This window comes from Oncorhynchus keta, unplaced genomic scaffold, assembly GCF_023373465.1.
Source record: "Oncorhynchus keta strain PuntledgeMale-10-30-2019 unplaced genomic scaffold, Oket_V2 Un_contig_30213_pilon_pilon, whole genome shotgun sequence".
NCBI classification, from domain to species: Eukaryota; Metazoa; Chordata; class Actinopteri; order Salmoniformes; family Salmonidae; genus Oncorhynchus; species Oncorhynchus keta.
The window spans coordinates 1-15832 of NW_026286950.1; the positions used below are offsets into that span (position 1 = coordinate 1).

Consider the following 15832-nt stretch of genomic DNA (forward strand, 5'->3'; position numbering starts at 1 on the left):
GCTTTGCGAAAGTATTCGGCCCCTTGAACTTTGCGACCTTTTGCCACATTTCAGGCTTCAAACATAAAGATATAAAACTGTATTTTTTTGTGAAGAATCAACAACAAGTGGGACACAATCATGAAGTGGAACGACATTTATTGGATATTTCAAACTTTTTTAACAAATCAAAAACTGAAAAATTGGGCGTGCAAAATTATTCAGCCCCCTTAAGTTAATACTTTGTAGCGCCACCTTTTACTGCGATTACAGCTGTAAGTCGCTTGGGGTATGTCTCTATCAGTTTTGCACATCGAGAGACTGAAATTTTTTCCCATTCCTCCTTGCAAAACAGCTCGAGCTCAGTGAGGTTGGATGGAGAGCATTTGTGAAGAGCCGTTTTCAGTTCTTTCCACAGATTCTCGATTGGATTCAGGTCTGGACTTTGACTTGGGCATTCTAACACCTGGATATGTTTATTTTTGAACCATTCCATTGTAGATTTTGCTTTATGTTTTGGATCATTGTCTTGTTGGAAGACAAATCTCCGTCCCAGTCTCAGGTCTTTTGCAGACTCCATCAGGTTTTCTTCCAGAATGGTCCTGTATTTGGCTCCGTCCATCTTCCCATCAATTTTAACCATCTTCCCTGTCCCTGCTGAAGAAAAGCAGGCCCAAACCATGATGCTGCCAACACCATGTTTGACAGTGGGGATGGTGTGTTCAGGGTGATGAGCTGTGTTGCTTTTACGCCAAACATAACGTTTTGCATTGTTGCCAAAAAAGTTAAATTTTGGTTTCATCTGACCAGAGCACCTTCTTCCACATGTTTCCACATCTTCCAACACTTTTTATGGGTATCTTTAAGAAATGGCTTTCTTCTTGCCACTCTTCCATAAAGGCCAGATTTGTGCAATATACGACTGATTGTTGTCCTATGGACAGAGTCTCCCACCTCAGCTGTAGATCTCTGCAGTTCATCCAGAGTTATCATGGGCCTCTTGGCTGCATCTCTGATCAGTCTTCTCCTTGTATGAGCTGAAAGTTTAGAGGGACGGCCAGGTCTTGGTAGATTTGCAGTGGTCTGATACTCCTTCCATTTCAATATTATCGCTTGCACAGTGCTCCTTGGGATGTTTAAAGCTTGGGAAATCTTTTTGTATCCAAATCCGGCTTTAAACTTCTTCACAACAGTATCTCGGACCTGCCTGGTGTGTTCCTTGTTCTTCATGATGCTCTCTACGCTTTTAACGGACCTCTGAGACTATCACAGTGCAGGTGCATTTATACGGAGACTTGATTACACACAGGTGGATTGTATTTATCATCATTAGTCATTTAGGTCAACATTGGATCATTCAGAGATCCTCACTGAACTTCTGGAGAGAGTTTGCTGCACTGAAAGTAAAGGGGCTGAATAATTTTGCACGCCCATTTTTTCAGTTTTTGATTTGTTAAAAAAGTTTGAAATATCCAATAAATGTCGTTCCACTTCATGATTGTGTCCCACTTGTTGTTGATTCTTCACAAAAAAATACAGTTTTATATCTTTGTTTGAAGCCTGAAATGTGGCAAAAGGTCGCAAAGTTCAAGGGGGCCGAATACTTTCGCAAGGCACTGTATTGGTCTATTTGTTCACAGCCTGTCACCAGTTAACATCAGTCTGTCTGTGTGTCTGTAGCTGTAGGATCCAAGCCAGTGGTGTCCATCGAGGGACACAGAGAGGGAGGGATGGGTCTGCTGTGTGAAACAGAAGGCTGGCACCCTGAGCCTGAGCTGGTGTGGCTGGACAGTAAAGGAGTCCATCTCTCTGCTGGTCCTCCTGAGACACACAGAGACTTAGATGGATTCTACACAGTCAAACGACATGTCATTGTCCAGGAGACTGACACCAACCACTTTACCTGCAGAGTCCAACAGAGCAGGATCAATGAGAAGATGGAGACAGAGATTCACCTCCCTAGTGAGTAACAACATAATATTATTTAGACATGAAACACTGGAGATATTGATGTGTTAATGTACAGTATGTGTCTATTTGTTCACAGCCTGTCACCAGTTAACATCAGTCTGTCTGTGTGTCTGTAGTTGTAGGATCCAAGCCATTTGTGTCCATTGTGGGACACAGAGAGGGAGGGATGGGTCTGCTGTGTGAATCAGAAGGCTGGCACCCTGAGCCTGAGCTGGTGTGGCTGGACAGTAAAGGAGTCAATCTCTCTGCTGGTCCTCCTGAGATACACAGAGACTTCAAGGGATTCTACACAGTCAAACAACATGTCATTGTCCAGGAGACTGACACCAACCGCTTTACCTGCAGAGTCCAACAGAGTAGGATCAATGAGAAGATGGAGACGGAGATTCACCTCCCTAGTGAGTAACAACATATTATTATTTAGACATGAAACACTGGAGATATTGATGTGTTAATGTACAGTATGTGTTTTAACCAAAGGCTTTGGTTGGTAGTATTAGTACCAAACCCTGTTGTTGATGTGTGGTAGCAGTAGTACCAAACCCTGTTGTTGATGTGTAATGATGTGTGGTAGTATTAGTACCCAACCCTGTCGTTGATGTGTGTGTTTTAGGTGAGTTGTTTGATTACGCAACCCCATTGAGAATGACCTTCATTGTGTTATGCTGTCTGGGAGCCATCACTGTGACTGGGTTATCTCTGGCTATCTACTGCATATGCAATAAAAAAGGTAATGGACAGATTATATGAATGTTTAATTGTTAGAAAAAAATGTCTGCAATGTATTTTTTCAACCTCAACACATTTACAGTGGTTGTATTCTATGGATACATGATAATATACTACACCTGCAGGTGATTAACATGTTAACACTGACTGATGACTGATTTTACCTGCAGGTGATTAACATGTTAACACTGATGACTGATTTTAACCTGCAGGTGATTAACATGTTGACACTGATGACTGATTTTACCTGCAGGTGATTAACATGTTAACACTGATGACTGATTTTAATCTGCAGGTGATTTACATGTTAACACTGATGACTGATTTTAACCATCAGGTGATTAACATGTTAACACTGATGACTGATTTTAACCATCAGGTGATTAACATGTTGACACTGATGACTGATTTTAATCTGCAGGTGATTAACATGTTGACACTGAAGACTGATTTTAACCATCAGGTGATTAACATGTTAACACTGATGACTGATTTTAACCATCAGGTGATTAACATGTTAACACTGATGACTGATTTTACCCATCAGGTGATTAACATGTTAACACTGATGACTGATTTTATCAGGTGATTAACATGTTGACACTCAGGTGATTAACCATCAGGTGATTAACATGTTGATGACTGATTTTACCCATCAGGTGATTAACATGTTAACACTGATGACTGATTTTAATCTGCAGGTGATTAACATGTTAACACTGATGACTGATTTTAACCATCAGGTGATTAACATGTTGACACTGATGACTGATTTTAACCATCAGGTGATTAACATGTTGACACTGATGACTGATTTTAACCATCAGGTGATTTACATGTTAACACTGATGACTGATTTTAATCTGCAGGTGATTAACATGTTGACACTGATGACTGATTTTAATCTGCAGGTGATTAACATGTTAACACTGATGACTGATTTTAATCTGCAGGTGATTAACATGTTAACACTGATGACTGATTTTACCCATCAGGTGATTAACATGTTAACACTGATGACTGATTTTAACCTGCAGGTGATTTACATGTTAACACTGATGACTGATTTTAATCTGCAGGTGATTTACATGTTAACACTGATGACTGATTTTAACCATCAGGTGATTAACATGTTAACACTGATGACTGATTTTAACCATCAGGTGATTAACATGTTGACACTGATGACTGATTTTATCAGGTGATTAACATGTTAACACTGATGACTGATTTTAACCATCAGGTGATTAACATGTTAACACTGATGACTGATTTTAACCATCAGGTGATTAACATGTTAACACTGATGACTGATTTTACCTGCAGGTGATTAACATGTTAACACTGATGACTGATTTTACCTGCAGGTGATTAACATGTTAACACTGATGACTGATTTTACCTGCAGGTGATTAACATGTTAACACTGATGACTGATTTTAACCTGCAGGTGATTAACATGTTGACACTGATGACTGATTTTAATCTCCAGGTGATTAACATGTTAACACTGATGACTGATTTTAATCTCCAGGTGATTAACATGTTAATCAGGTGTGATAATAGATCAACTCAAACTGCAGAGTGGAAAGTAGTGGTTTTATTGTCCTTAACTCTGATACACCTGGATCACTGATGGACCGGTCACATTAATGTTGATGTGTGTGTTGAGGCTGTAGAGGACCACTAGACTAGAGAGAGGTAGTCTCTGATACACCTGGATCACTGATGGACCAGTCACATTTAATGAATGAAATTAAGAAGTGGTGGTGGGTAGAATATAGGTGTCTCTCAGAGGTACGCTGGACTCATTTAGGTGGTGGAACTCAATTAGGATTTGTGACGTTAGATAAGTTATATGAGACAAGGAGTCCCAGAGAGACTACATCTTCTAGTGTTCATGTTAATGATGTTCTCACTGTCTTCCATCTACTCTACATGTTTACAGATGACCTCAAGAAGGAGAGGAGTAAGTAGTATCTTTAAATCACCACATTGATAACAAATAAACCAGTGTCTCTTCTATAGATGTACCTTCTAGTGAAGTAGAAAACACTTCATGTTGTTTATATTCATGTTCCCTGACTTGTATCTGATGTTGGAACATTGATATGAGACAAGGAGTCCCAGAGAGAGACTACATCTACTAGTGTTCATGTTAATGATGTTCTCACTGTCTTCCATCTACTCTACATATTTACAGATGAACTCTGGGAGCAGAAATGTAAGTAGTGTCTTCAGATCTTCACTTTACTAAATTTAATTAAAAACAGTTTTTTTAGCACAAAGGGATACATATAAATGAATTACATGTACCCACTGATTCTTGAAGAATATAATTTATAAATGAATAAAGAGCTTAGTTTAACTGTTTTACCCCATCAGAACCCAAAATATAACCTTGTTTTATCTCAATGTTTGTAAACAAAGTAAATGTAAACAAACACTATACAGCCTCCAAACATATTTAAAACTATAATGTATATACAGTATAATGGATGGTCAGTCCTTACATCCATAGTTCTATGAATTTGAGAGTGATATTATTTCCCCAGCCCCTCCCTCAGCTTATTAACAAAACAACAGTGGATCATGTTTTGTTATTGTTTCAACTTCTGATTGACCCCAGATGTTCCTTCTGATGTTAGAACAGTGGTATGAGACAAGGGCCGGGATTCAATTCAAGACGCATTATAACTTACTTGTAAAGCTATTTTACGCTTGAGTCGACATGTGCAGTGTTTACCATGAATACAATCTCCATGAATGCAGGTTGAAAATTCCATTAAAAAGTGCATTGTCAGCTATGAAGTACCCTGCGGTATACTGCACATTGGATTGAATCCCAACCAAGGAGTCCCAGAGAGAGACTACATCTACTAGTGTTCATGTTAATGATGTTCTCACTGTCTTCCATCTACTCTACATGTTTACAGGTGACCTCTGTAACCAGAATTGTAAGTAGTGTCTTCAGATCATCACTTCGATAACATTATTAGAACCACAAAAGTTACATTTTCTTTAATTTACCGACTTTAAGTACGAAAACATTTTAAGAAGGTTATTTTGAGCTCATTGAAGATGTTAGTTCTGATGTTGGAACATTGATATGAGACAAGGAGTCCCAGAGAGAGACTACATCTTCTAGTGTTCATGTTAATGATGTTCTCACTGTCTTCCATCTACTCTACATATTTACAGATGAACTCTGTGAGCAGAAATGTAAGTAGTGTCTTCAGATCTTCACTTTACTACAATTATGTGAAGCATGTTAAGTCTTTTTTTGTGGCTGAGCACATTGAAAATGTTCCTTCGGACGTTGGAACAGTGTTATGAGACAAGGTCCGGGATTCATTTCAAGACGCATTATAACACAGCACACTATAACAGACTTTTAAATAGTATTTTTCGCTTGAGTCGACATGTGCAGTGTTGACCATGAATGTGAAATGAAGGCCAGTGGAAAATGCCTTTAAAAACCTGCATTGTCAGATGTGAAGTGCCCTGCAGTATAGCGCACATTGGATTGAATCCTGACCAAGGAGTCCCTGAGAGAGACTACATCCTCTAGTGTTCATGTTAATGATGTCTTCCATCTACTCTATATGTTTACAGATTACCTCACTGAGAATCGAGGTAAGTAGTGTCTTCAGATCATCACTTCGATAACATTATTAGAACCACAAAAGTAACATTTTCTTTAATTTACCGACTTCAAGTACGAAAACGTTTTAAGAAGGTTATTTTGAGCTCATTGAAGATGTTAGTTCTGATGTTGGAACATTGATATGAGACAAGGAGTCCCAGAGAGAGACTACATCTTCTAGTGTTCATGTTAATGATGTTCTCACTGTATTTCATCTACTCTACATGTTTACAGATGACCTCAGGAAGGAGAAGGGTAAGTAGTGTCCTCAGATCATCTCTTTGCAAGAATTATGTGAACCATTTTATAAAGGCTATTCGTAATCCAATTCAAAACTTACCTTGAGGCCACAGGTACGTGATGAACAGACAGTTTGGAACCTTTAACCCCATCAACACTTTGTACAGAGATAAGAGTCATATTGCTGAGAACCATGTCCCCAGAGACAAATTTTCGTCTCGTGTTAATTTTTGTTACTCTTGCAACTCAGGAAGATACTCTTTGGTCCACCTCTTCCAGAACAAGTCTGACATACGCTGAGAGTACAAACCATTAGGAACACCTTCCTAATATTGTGTTGCAACCCCTTTTGCCCCAATTTGTTAGGGCATGGACTTTACAAGGTGTTGAAAGCATTCCCAAGGGATACCAGTCCATGTTGACTCCAACACTTGACTCATCTGACATCAATCTATAGACCTGTACCCCTTTCTTTTCTTTCCAAAACAATTGAGCGTGCTATCTCTGATTAACTCTCTCGTTATTGCTCTCAGAACAATCTTCTTGACCCTAACCAGTCAGGCTTCAGGCCGGGTCACTCAAACGAGACTGTTCTTCTTTGTGCCACGGAGGCTCTCCGTACTGACAAAGCAGACTCTCTCTCATCTATTCTCATCCTCCTAGATCTATCCACTGCCTTCGACACTGGGAACCATCAGTAGAGAGCATCTGGGTCTGCACCATGTTCTCTCACTACTGGTGTCACCCAGGGTTCTGTTCTAGTTTCTCTCCTCTTCTCTCTATACACCAAGTCACTTGGCTCATTCATATCATCACACCTCTCCATCACAATTGACAACTCCACAGTCTCGCACACCCAGAGTGCAAAGAACCTTGGCGTGAACCTAGACAACAACCTGTCGTTCTCTGAAAACATCAAAGCAGCGTCTCGCTACCGCAGGTTCATGCTCTACAACATCCATATGACCATACCTCACAGAGGAAGCAGCACAGGTCCTAATCCAGGCACTTGTCATCTCCAGTCTTGACTAATATAAATCTCTGTTGGCTGGGCTCTCTGCTTGTGCCATGAAACCCCTGCAATTGATCCAGAATGCTACAGCCCGCCTGGTTTTCAACCTTCCCAAGTTCTCTCATGTCAACCCGCTCCTTTGCACAATCCACTGGCTTCCAGTCAAATCTTGCGTCCACTACAAGATCATGGTGCTTGCCTACGTAGCAGCAAGAAGAACTGCCCCTCCCTTCTTTCAGGCTATGAGCAAACCCTACACCTCGTTCTGCCACCTCTGGTCTCTTGGCCCTCCCACCCCTGGGAGGGCAGCTCCCGCTCAGTCCAGTCCAAGCTCTCTCTGTCCTGGCACCCTAATGGTGGAACCATGAGTTTTATACACCAATGAGCGGAATGTTTCTTTAGAGACAGATTTTTGGTGTTATTTTTGTAGTAATAGGATTTCATTCATTCATTCAATTCAGCAGTGCAGGACAGTTTCTTTCACTGAAACTTAATTTGTTCTCTGATAAGTTGACAAAATTCTGCTTTTTTTAAAAGAGTTGGGTTTAGGCTCCATCTATATGTCTCTTGAACTCCATCTGGCATCCAAACAGAACGTGTGAGGGGAGAATGATCTGAGCTAGTTCTGGATAAATACTCAGTTTACACAACTCTATGGGTTACCTGTGTTGATAGGAGAAAGATCATCAATCCAGGTATTAGAGTGCAGGTAGGAGTAGAATGAGTAATCCCCATCTTGGGGGTGGAGCTATCTCCATGTGTCTTTCAAATGTAAGTCTTTCATAAATGATAGAGTGCATTTGGCTGACTTAGTTAATGAGGTTGCTTTTAGTGGAGGATGTATTCAGAATCTGATCCAGACAAAAAAATCAAGTTGCCCCAAACTAAGAGTGTTCCCTGAAATTCCGTTACCTTGGGTTATATTTCTCGAATAAAAATATGATAATCATAATTGGGTGCATATACATTAAGCAAGGTCCAATATTCAGAATACATTCTGCCATGGACCACTATATAACGTCCCAGTAGATCAATATTTATTTTCGTTACACAGAAGGGTAAATTCTTATTAATCAACACAGCTACTCCCTGTGTCTTTGTGTTATATGAAGACCTGTCCTGCCAATCAAATCAAATGTATTTATATAGCCCTTCGTACATCAGCTGATATCTCAAAGTGCTGTACAGAAACCCAGCCTAAAACCCCAAACAGCAAGCAATGCAGGTGTAGAAGCACAGTGGCTAGGAAAAACTCCCTAGAAAGGCCAAAACCTAGGAAGAAACCAGGCTATGTGGGGTGACCAGTCCTCTTCTGGCTGTGCCGGGTGGAGATTATAACAGAACATGGCCAAGATGTTCAAATGTTCATAAATGACCAGCATGGTCAAATAATAATAATCACAGGCAGAACAGTTGAAACTGGAGCAGCAGCACGGCCAGGTGGACTGGGGACAGCAAGGAGTCATCATGTCAGGTAGTCCTAGAGCTCAGGTCCTCCGAGAGAGAGAAAGAAAGAGAGAAAGAGAGAATTAGAGAGAGCATACTTAAATTCACACAGGACACCGGATAGGACAGGAGAATTACTCCAGATATATCAGACTGACCCTAGCCCCCCGACACATAAACTACTGCAGCATAAATACTGGAGGCTGAGACAGGAGGGGTCAGGAGACACTGTGGCCCCATCCGATGACACCCCCGGACAGGGCCAAACAGGAAGGATACCCATTCCTGTTTGGATATCCCACACCACTAGAGGGATATCTTCAACCACCAACTTACCATCATGGTCCTTCTGTAGCTCAGTTGGTAGAGCATGGCGCTTGTAACGCCAGGGAGTGGGTTCGATTCCCGGGACCACCCATACGTAGAATGTATGCACACATGACTGTAAGTCTCTTTGGATAAAAGCGTCTGCTAAATGGCATATATTATTATATTATTATTATTGAGACGAGGCCGAGTATAGCCCACAAAGATTTCCGCCACAGCACAACCCAAGGGGGGGCGCCAACCCAGACAGGAAGATCACATCAGTGACTCAACCCACTCAAGTGGCGCACCCCTCCTAGGGACAGTATGAAAGAGCCCTCGTAAGCCAGTGACTCAGCCCCTGTAATAGGGTTAGAGGCAGAGAATCCCAGTGGAAAGAGGGGAACCGGCCAGGCAGAGACAGCAAGGGCAGTTCGTTGCTCCAGAGCCTTTCCGTTCACCTTCACGCTCCTGGGCCAGACTACAGTCAATCATATGACCCACTGAAGAGTTGAGTCTTCAGTAAAGACTTAAAGGTTGAGACCGAGTTTGCGTCTCTCACATGGGTAGGCAGACCATTCCATAAAAATGGAGCTCTAGGTATGTATGGCAGGACCAAATCAGGACCAAATCAGAGAGATAGGTAGGAGCAAACCCATGTAATGCTTTGTAGGTTAGCAGTAAAACCTTGAAATCAGCCCTTGCCTTGACAGGAAGCCAGTGTAGGGAGGCTAGCACTGGAGTAATATGATCACATTTTTTGGTTCTAGTCAGGATTCTAGCAGCCGTATTTAGCACTAACTGAAGTTTATTTAGTGCTTTATCCGGGTAGCTGGAAAGTAGAGCATTGCAGTAGTCTAACCTAGAAGTGACAAAAGCATGGATTCATTTTTCTGCTTTTGGCCTCTGCATACCCTCTGTCAGCCTCCATATGTTGGTAAATGTGGACTAGATCTTTGGCTAATCTGACCATAACTATCCTCCTTAATCCTGTTTACAAGTAAAAACTCAACCAGGAAGTACCAGTGAAACGCTCAATTCGGAAGTGGTGAGGAGTTTACCACATCAGTCACCTGCTTCATTAAAGTGCATCGATGACATCGTTCCCACAGTGGCCGTACATACATGTCCCAACCAGAAGCCATGGATTACAGGCAGCATCCGCACTGAGCAGAAGGCTGCCGCTTTCAAGGAGCAGGACACAAACCCAGACGCTTAGAATAAATCATGTTATTCCCTCAGATGAATCATCAAACAGGCAAAGCATCAATACAGGAGTAAGATCAAATCCTACTACACACACTTGTCGGATGTAGCAGGGCTCGCAAACTATCACAGATTAGAAAGGGAAACGCAGCCACAAGCTGCCCAGTGACACGAGCCTAGCAGATGAGCTAAATACCTTCTACACTCCGGTCGAGAGAAGAAACACTAAACCATGAGTTCCGGACGGCTGTGTGACCTGGCTCTTGGTAGCCAATGTGTGCGAGACCTTTAAACAGGTTCTTCACTCACAAAGCCGCAGGGTCAGACGGATTTGCAGGACTCGTACTCAGAGCATGCGCTGACCAGCTGGCAAGTGTCTTTACTGACATTTTCAACCTTTCCCTGACCCAGTCTGTAATACCAACATATTTCAAGCAGACCACCATAGTCCCTGTGTCCAACAACACCTAGGTAACCTGTCTAAATGACTATTGCCGCTTAGCACTCACATCAATATCCTTGAAATGCTTTGAAAGGCTGATCATGGCTCACATCAACACCATCATTCAAGACACCCTGGACCCACCCCAATTCACATACCACCCCAACAGATCGACAGATTACACAATCTTTATTGCACTCTACACTACCCTTTCCCGCCTGGACAAAAGGAACACCTACGTGAGAATGCTGTTCATTGACTACAGCTCAGCATTCAACACCATGGTGCTCTCCAAGTTCATCACTAAGCTAAGGACCCTGGGACTGAACACCTCCCTCTGCAACTGTATCCTGGACTTGCTGATGGGTCGACCCAAGGTGGTGAGGGTAGACAACAATACATCCGCCATGCTGACCCTCAACATGGGGGCCCCTCAGGGGTGCGTACTTAGTCCTCCCGGGTACTCCCTGTTCACCCATGACTGCATGGTCACTTAGAACTCCAACACCATCATTAAGTTTGCAGACGGTGGTAGGCCTGATCACTGAAAACAATGAGACAGCCTTGGGGAGGAGGTCAGATACCTGGCAGTGTGATGACAGGACAACAACCTCTCCCTCAACGTCAGTAAGACAAAGGAGCTGAGCCAAGATTTGATTTGAGTTGCCCCATGGTGAATTTCTCCAAAAGGTACAGCCTGTCTTTGCTGTTCTCGGCCCGGTCTTCGATAGCATGTTCAAAGCCATGCACACAGAACCTGTAGTCTAGTGGTTCACCCTTAAACACGGGTACAAATATATGTAGTCTAGTGGGTCACCCAGTGGTACACTAAGAGGTGGTAATTAGGACAAACTTTGTTGCCTTACCAGAATTTCAGTGATAGCATTTTGGTGTAGCAGAATGTTGACAATACTGCCCATGTTGTCAGCTCCACCCTGATCTGGGTTGAAAGGCCTTCCTCCCCTCGTTGGAAGTTACAGCTGCCTCTTTTGGTCTTACAACAGGCTCTACTGTGTGTGAGTTGACCTATGATGAACAGTGCTGTATGTGGTGGTAGTCCTTAGTTATAACACAGTATATTGACCCTGGCCCTGTGCAGTATGAACAGACATGGTGAACAATGGGGATCCCAGGTCAGCCATGATGTGTGACTGTGTGGTATGGATACCGGTGACAACCTGAGTGGTGGTGGGCACCATTTTGCTTTGAGTAACCTTCCCCATGGTATCTTCAGGCCTTCCCATTGCATTCAGGTATCGTTCATTAAATCATCTGATTTGTTTCCCCATTCCTTGAGTTGCTTCCTACACATGGAATACATTCATCTTAGCACTGTTAGCTAATATTTCAGCTTCAAGCTCCAAACATTTATTTTGTGCCTTGAGTTGAGCCTCCTGTTTCTCCAGTGCTTGTTTCCTATTCAATGCTTCAGCTTTAACCAGTAAGGCTTCCCTTTCAGCCTTCAAATAGAGCCTGGTAGAAGATGTGATGGATTGTCATGAGTGCCTGCTGTGTTGTGATCTATTTACATGTTCTGATGAGACATTGGAGAAACTTGGCTGGACCTCCTCATCAGTTTTTTTTAGCCGCTGTTTATTACTGTGCTTCTTCCATCCATGCGTCCAAAATGGTTGCAAAAGGATCCAGTATTGCTGCGTTTGGGCCATAATGTTCAACATTACACTTGCCTTCTCAGCAGATAACAAAGCCTTTATGGACTCATTGAGATCAGGCACCAACTTAACCAACTTTGAGTAATCTTTGTGTCAGCAAAGATTTCAACATTTCCATCATCTCCCATAAGTTGTGTGATCTCATTTATCTTTTAGTAAGTGCACCCAACTTAGCACTTCTCGATCATTTTAAAAGTTTTGCAAAGTTTCCATTGGAAAGGCAGGTAAGAGCACTGAACATCAAATCCCATTAAATTCCATTGATTTGCAACCATCAGCACGGTATGAACACATTTTAGCACGGCATAGGTTAATGAATGAGCCAAAAATGAAGTCATCACAACTCAGACACAGAAGCCAATCAGCAAAGCGTCCTCTTTTTGCCGCGCGCACAAATCCAACAACAAAAGACACACGATTTCAAGCTACATGAGCGATCGATTCCAAGCTTACAAGTTCCACAAATTCATTCAACACATAGAGCAGAACCAAAACGGAAGAACAAGCACACTTTTCTCCCCTTTATACACAGTGAATAGCTGAAATCAATCAGTCACAGAGCTTCAATAGCATCAGTCACTTCTAACACAGTCACTGGGAACATTCATTTACAGTTGAGGAGCGCCACTAGTTTAACCTCCGGTCAGATGAAATGTTCGCCTCTTTACCTCCGGTCTGATGAGTGATCACGTTCATAAACCTTTCGTCAGCGTTCCATTCAGCTACGTTTTTTGTCAAATATAACGGCAATTCGTAATCCAGTCATGTGATGTCGCCATCAGACACGCTCCCAAAGTAACCACAAAACAGGGAATCCAACGCTTCTATAGTGTAACAAAACAAATGTATTTGCCCACAGGTAATTTCATAGGCTAGAAAACAAAAGAGTATATAGTAGAAGGTTTCTTAGTTCATGTAATAGTGATAAAAAAAAACTGTATTGTAACGCCTTACCTGAGTCCTAGCTGACCCATAATGCCAACGTTCTCAATTTGAATTATACACACGAGTGCCCTTTACTCACTTTCTGGTTCCAAAACGAAACCCCTCTTTTGAAAAGGTTCTTCAAAGCACCCCTTAAGTCTACAAAGGTTCAAAATGAACTGACGGGCCTCCCAAGTGGCGCAGTGATCTAAGGCACTGCATCAGGCTAGCTGTGCCGCTAGAGATTCTGGGTTTGAGTCCAGGCACTGTCGTAGCTGGCCGCGACCGGGAGACCAATGGGGCCCAGCATCGTCCGGGTAGGGGAGGGTTTGGCCGGAAGGGATGTCCTTGTCCCATCGCATACCAGCGACTCCTGTGGCGGGCCGGGCGCAGTGCACGCTGACACCGTCGCGAGGTGGTTCCTCCAACACATTGGTTCGGCTGGCTTCCGGGTTAAGTGGGCATTGTGTCATTTGGTTGGGTTGTGTTTCGGAAGAAATGGAAAAAATGACCTTTGCCTCTCCCAAGTCCGTACGGGAGTTTCAGCGATGAGACTAGACTGTAACTACCAACTGGGGAGAAAAAGGGGTCAAATACAACAAATAAAACACGACCTGATGGCAGAGTATAGGTTCTTAAATGAACCTTAAGGCTTTTTTTTTTAAAACCTTATATTATCCAAAAAGATCATACAGAAACCTTTTATTTTTAGAGTGTAGACTAGAAAGTTAGCTAACACACGTTGATTCCTCCTTGGACACCACTGATGTGTCTAATTGACTATATGTATGTGTTTATCTGTAGAAATCCTGACTTCTCAGCTGGGTAAGTATTAAGGCTTTGTTACCAACTGTATATGATGGCTTATAAATGTTAGCTTTGTCAATGGAGTTGAGTGGTGATGAGTGTGTGTGGACTGTACCTCCGACTATCAGTCCTTATCAGTCGATACTTGTAAAAATGTAAATTCTTAAACTCTTACCGTGAACCTGTTTGTCCTGTGTAATTGTGTAACTTTCTTTGTTTGCTGAAATCTGTAGTTCATTAAAGTAGCATTTTAGGTGACCTCTGCCAAAGGAGTTGTTGTGTGAAGGAGCAGTGAACACCTAGAATAAAATGTTTAATAAAGAACTATGGATTAAAAAATGTTTTTCCAAGGACTGCCCCTTTGAAGTAACATTGCAGTGAAGTAAAATAAATGGATGTAGTGATACTTTCTACCACCAGAGGGAGGCAAATACACGTTTATTTTACAGAGGATGTTGACATGTTCCTAGTAAGGTCTGGATGTTCTTCTGACTTATAACACGGTGGGAAATCAAACAAAGAAGTCATGTAAACATGAACATATTTTTACATAATTCTAGTGCCTGATTTCAGGGACTGTCAGCTTGTGGGCTCCCGAGTGACGCAGCGGTCTAAGGCATTGCATCTCAGTGCTAGAGGCGTCACTACATGGTTTGATCCCGGGCTGTATCCCAACTGGCTGTGATCGGGAGTCCCATAGGGCGGCGCACAATTGGCCCAGCGTCGTCCGGGTTAGGGGAGGTTTTGGCCGGGGTAGGCCCTCATTGTAAAATAAGAATTTGTTTCTAAACTGAATTGCCTAGTTAAATAGAAGTTAAATAAAACAAATATTAGTTCATTATTGATGTTACTGAACTGCTGTATTTGAAGTACAACTCCCTTCTGCCCAGTTTCACTGATGTTGCTACGGCAACTCAAGCTGTTTCTACCATCCCTGACTATCCCATCAAACTATCAATCAGTTTCTTTTTCACTTTTTCAGTCACATTCCTGTGGCCAAAAAAAAACACATTTAGCTTCCTATCACATATGGAAAAGAAAAAGGTTTATGAATGAATTTATGGAGGGTTACTGTCCAAATGATTTATTATATATACTGTGCGTATACTGTATAACAAATTGGCTCTTGGTCTCCCCACCTTCCTGGCACTGCTGGGGTGTCAGATATGCCAGTGTTTCTCCCCATATGTTCACTAAGATTAAAGTTATTATAGGTCTGCATAGTTTGAGGTCTGGGTTGAACAACACAAATGTCCTTTAACAGTAGTTTGAGATATCCATCAGTATGTTGCTCATTTTCATAACCAACAGTCTCTCACTCTATATTTCAGACTTTGAAACCATCAGAAGACATGCAGGTGTGTTTTATACTCTGTGACATCCACAAATTAATACATACCATATGAAATGTAACATATTATACCAAATAGAGTGTCTCGGATGTCATTGTG

At 42.1% G+C, this 15832-nt stretch overlaps 1 protein-coding gene across 1 annotated transcript; it reads left to right on the forward strand.

The window, feature by feature from the left end:
- Positions 1 to 1659: 1659 nt before the first annotated feature.
- Positions 1660 to 15826, forward strand: LOC118380839 (butyrophilin subfamily 2 member A2-like; the record flags this gene model as incomplete). The annotated part of the gene is made up of 11 exons (XM_052507609.1): positions 1660 to 1941; positions 2067 to 2348; positions 2564 to 2680; positions 4628 to 4648; positions 4883 to 4903; positions 5616 to 5636; positions 5881 to 5901; positions 6295 to 6315; positions 6560 to 6580; positions 14379 to 14399; positions 15713 to 15826. Coding segments are annotated over 11 exons (875 nt in total), but the record flags the coding sequence as incomplete, so codon positions are not given.
- Between the last annotated feature and the right edge of the window lie 6 nt (positions 15827 to 15832).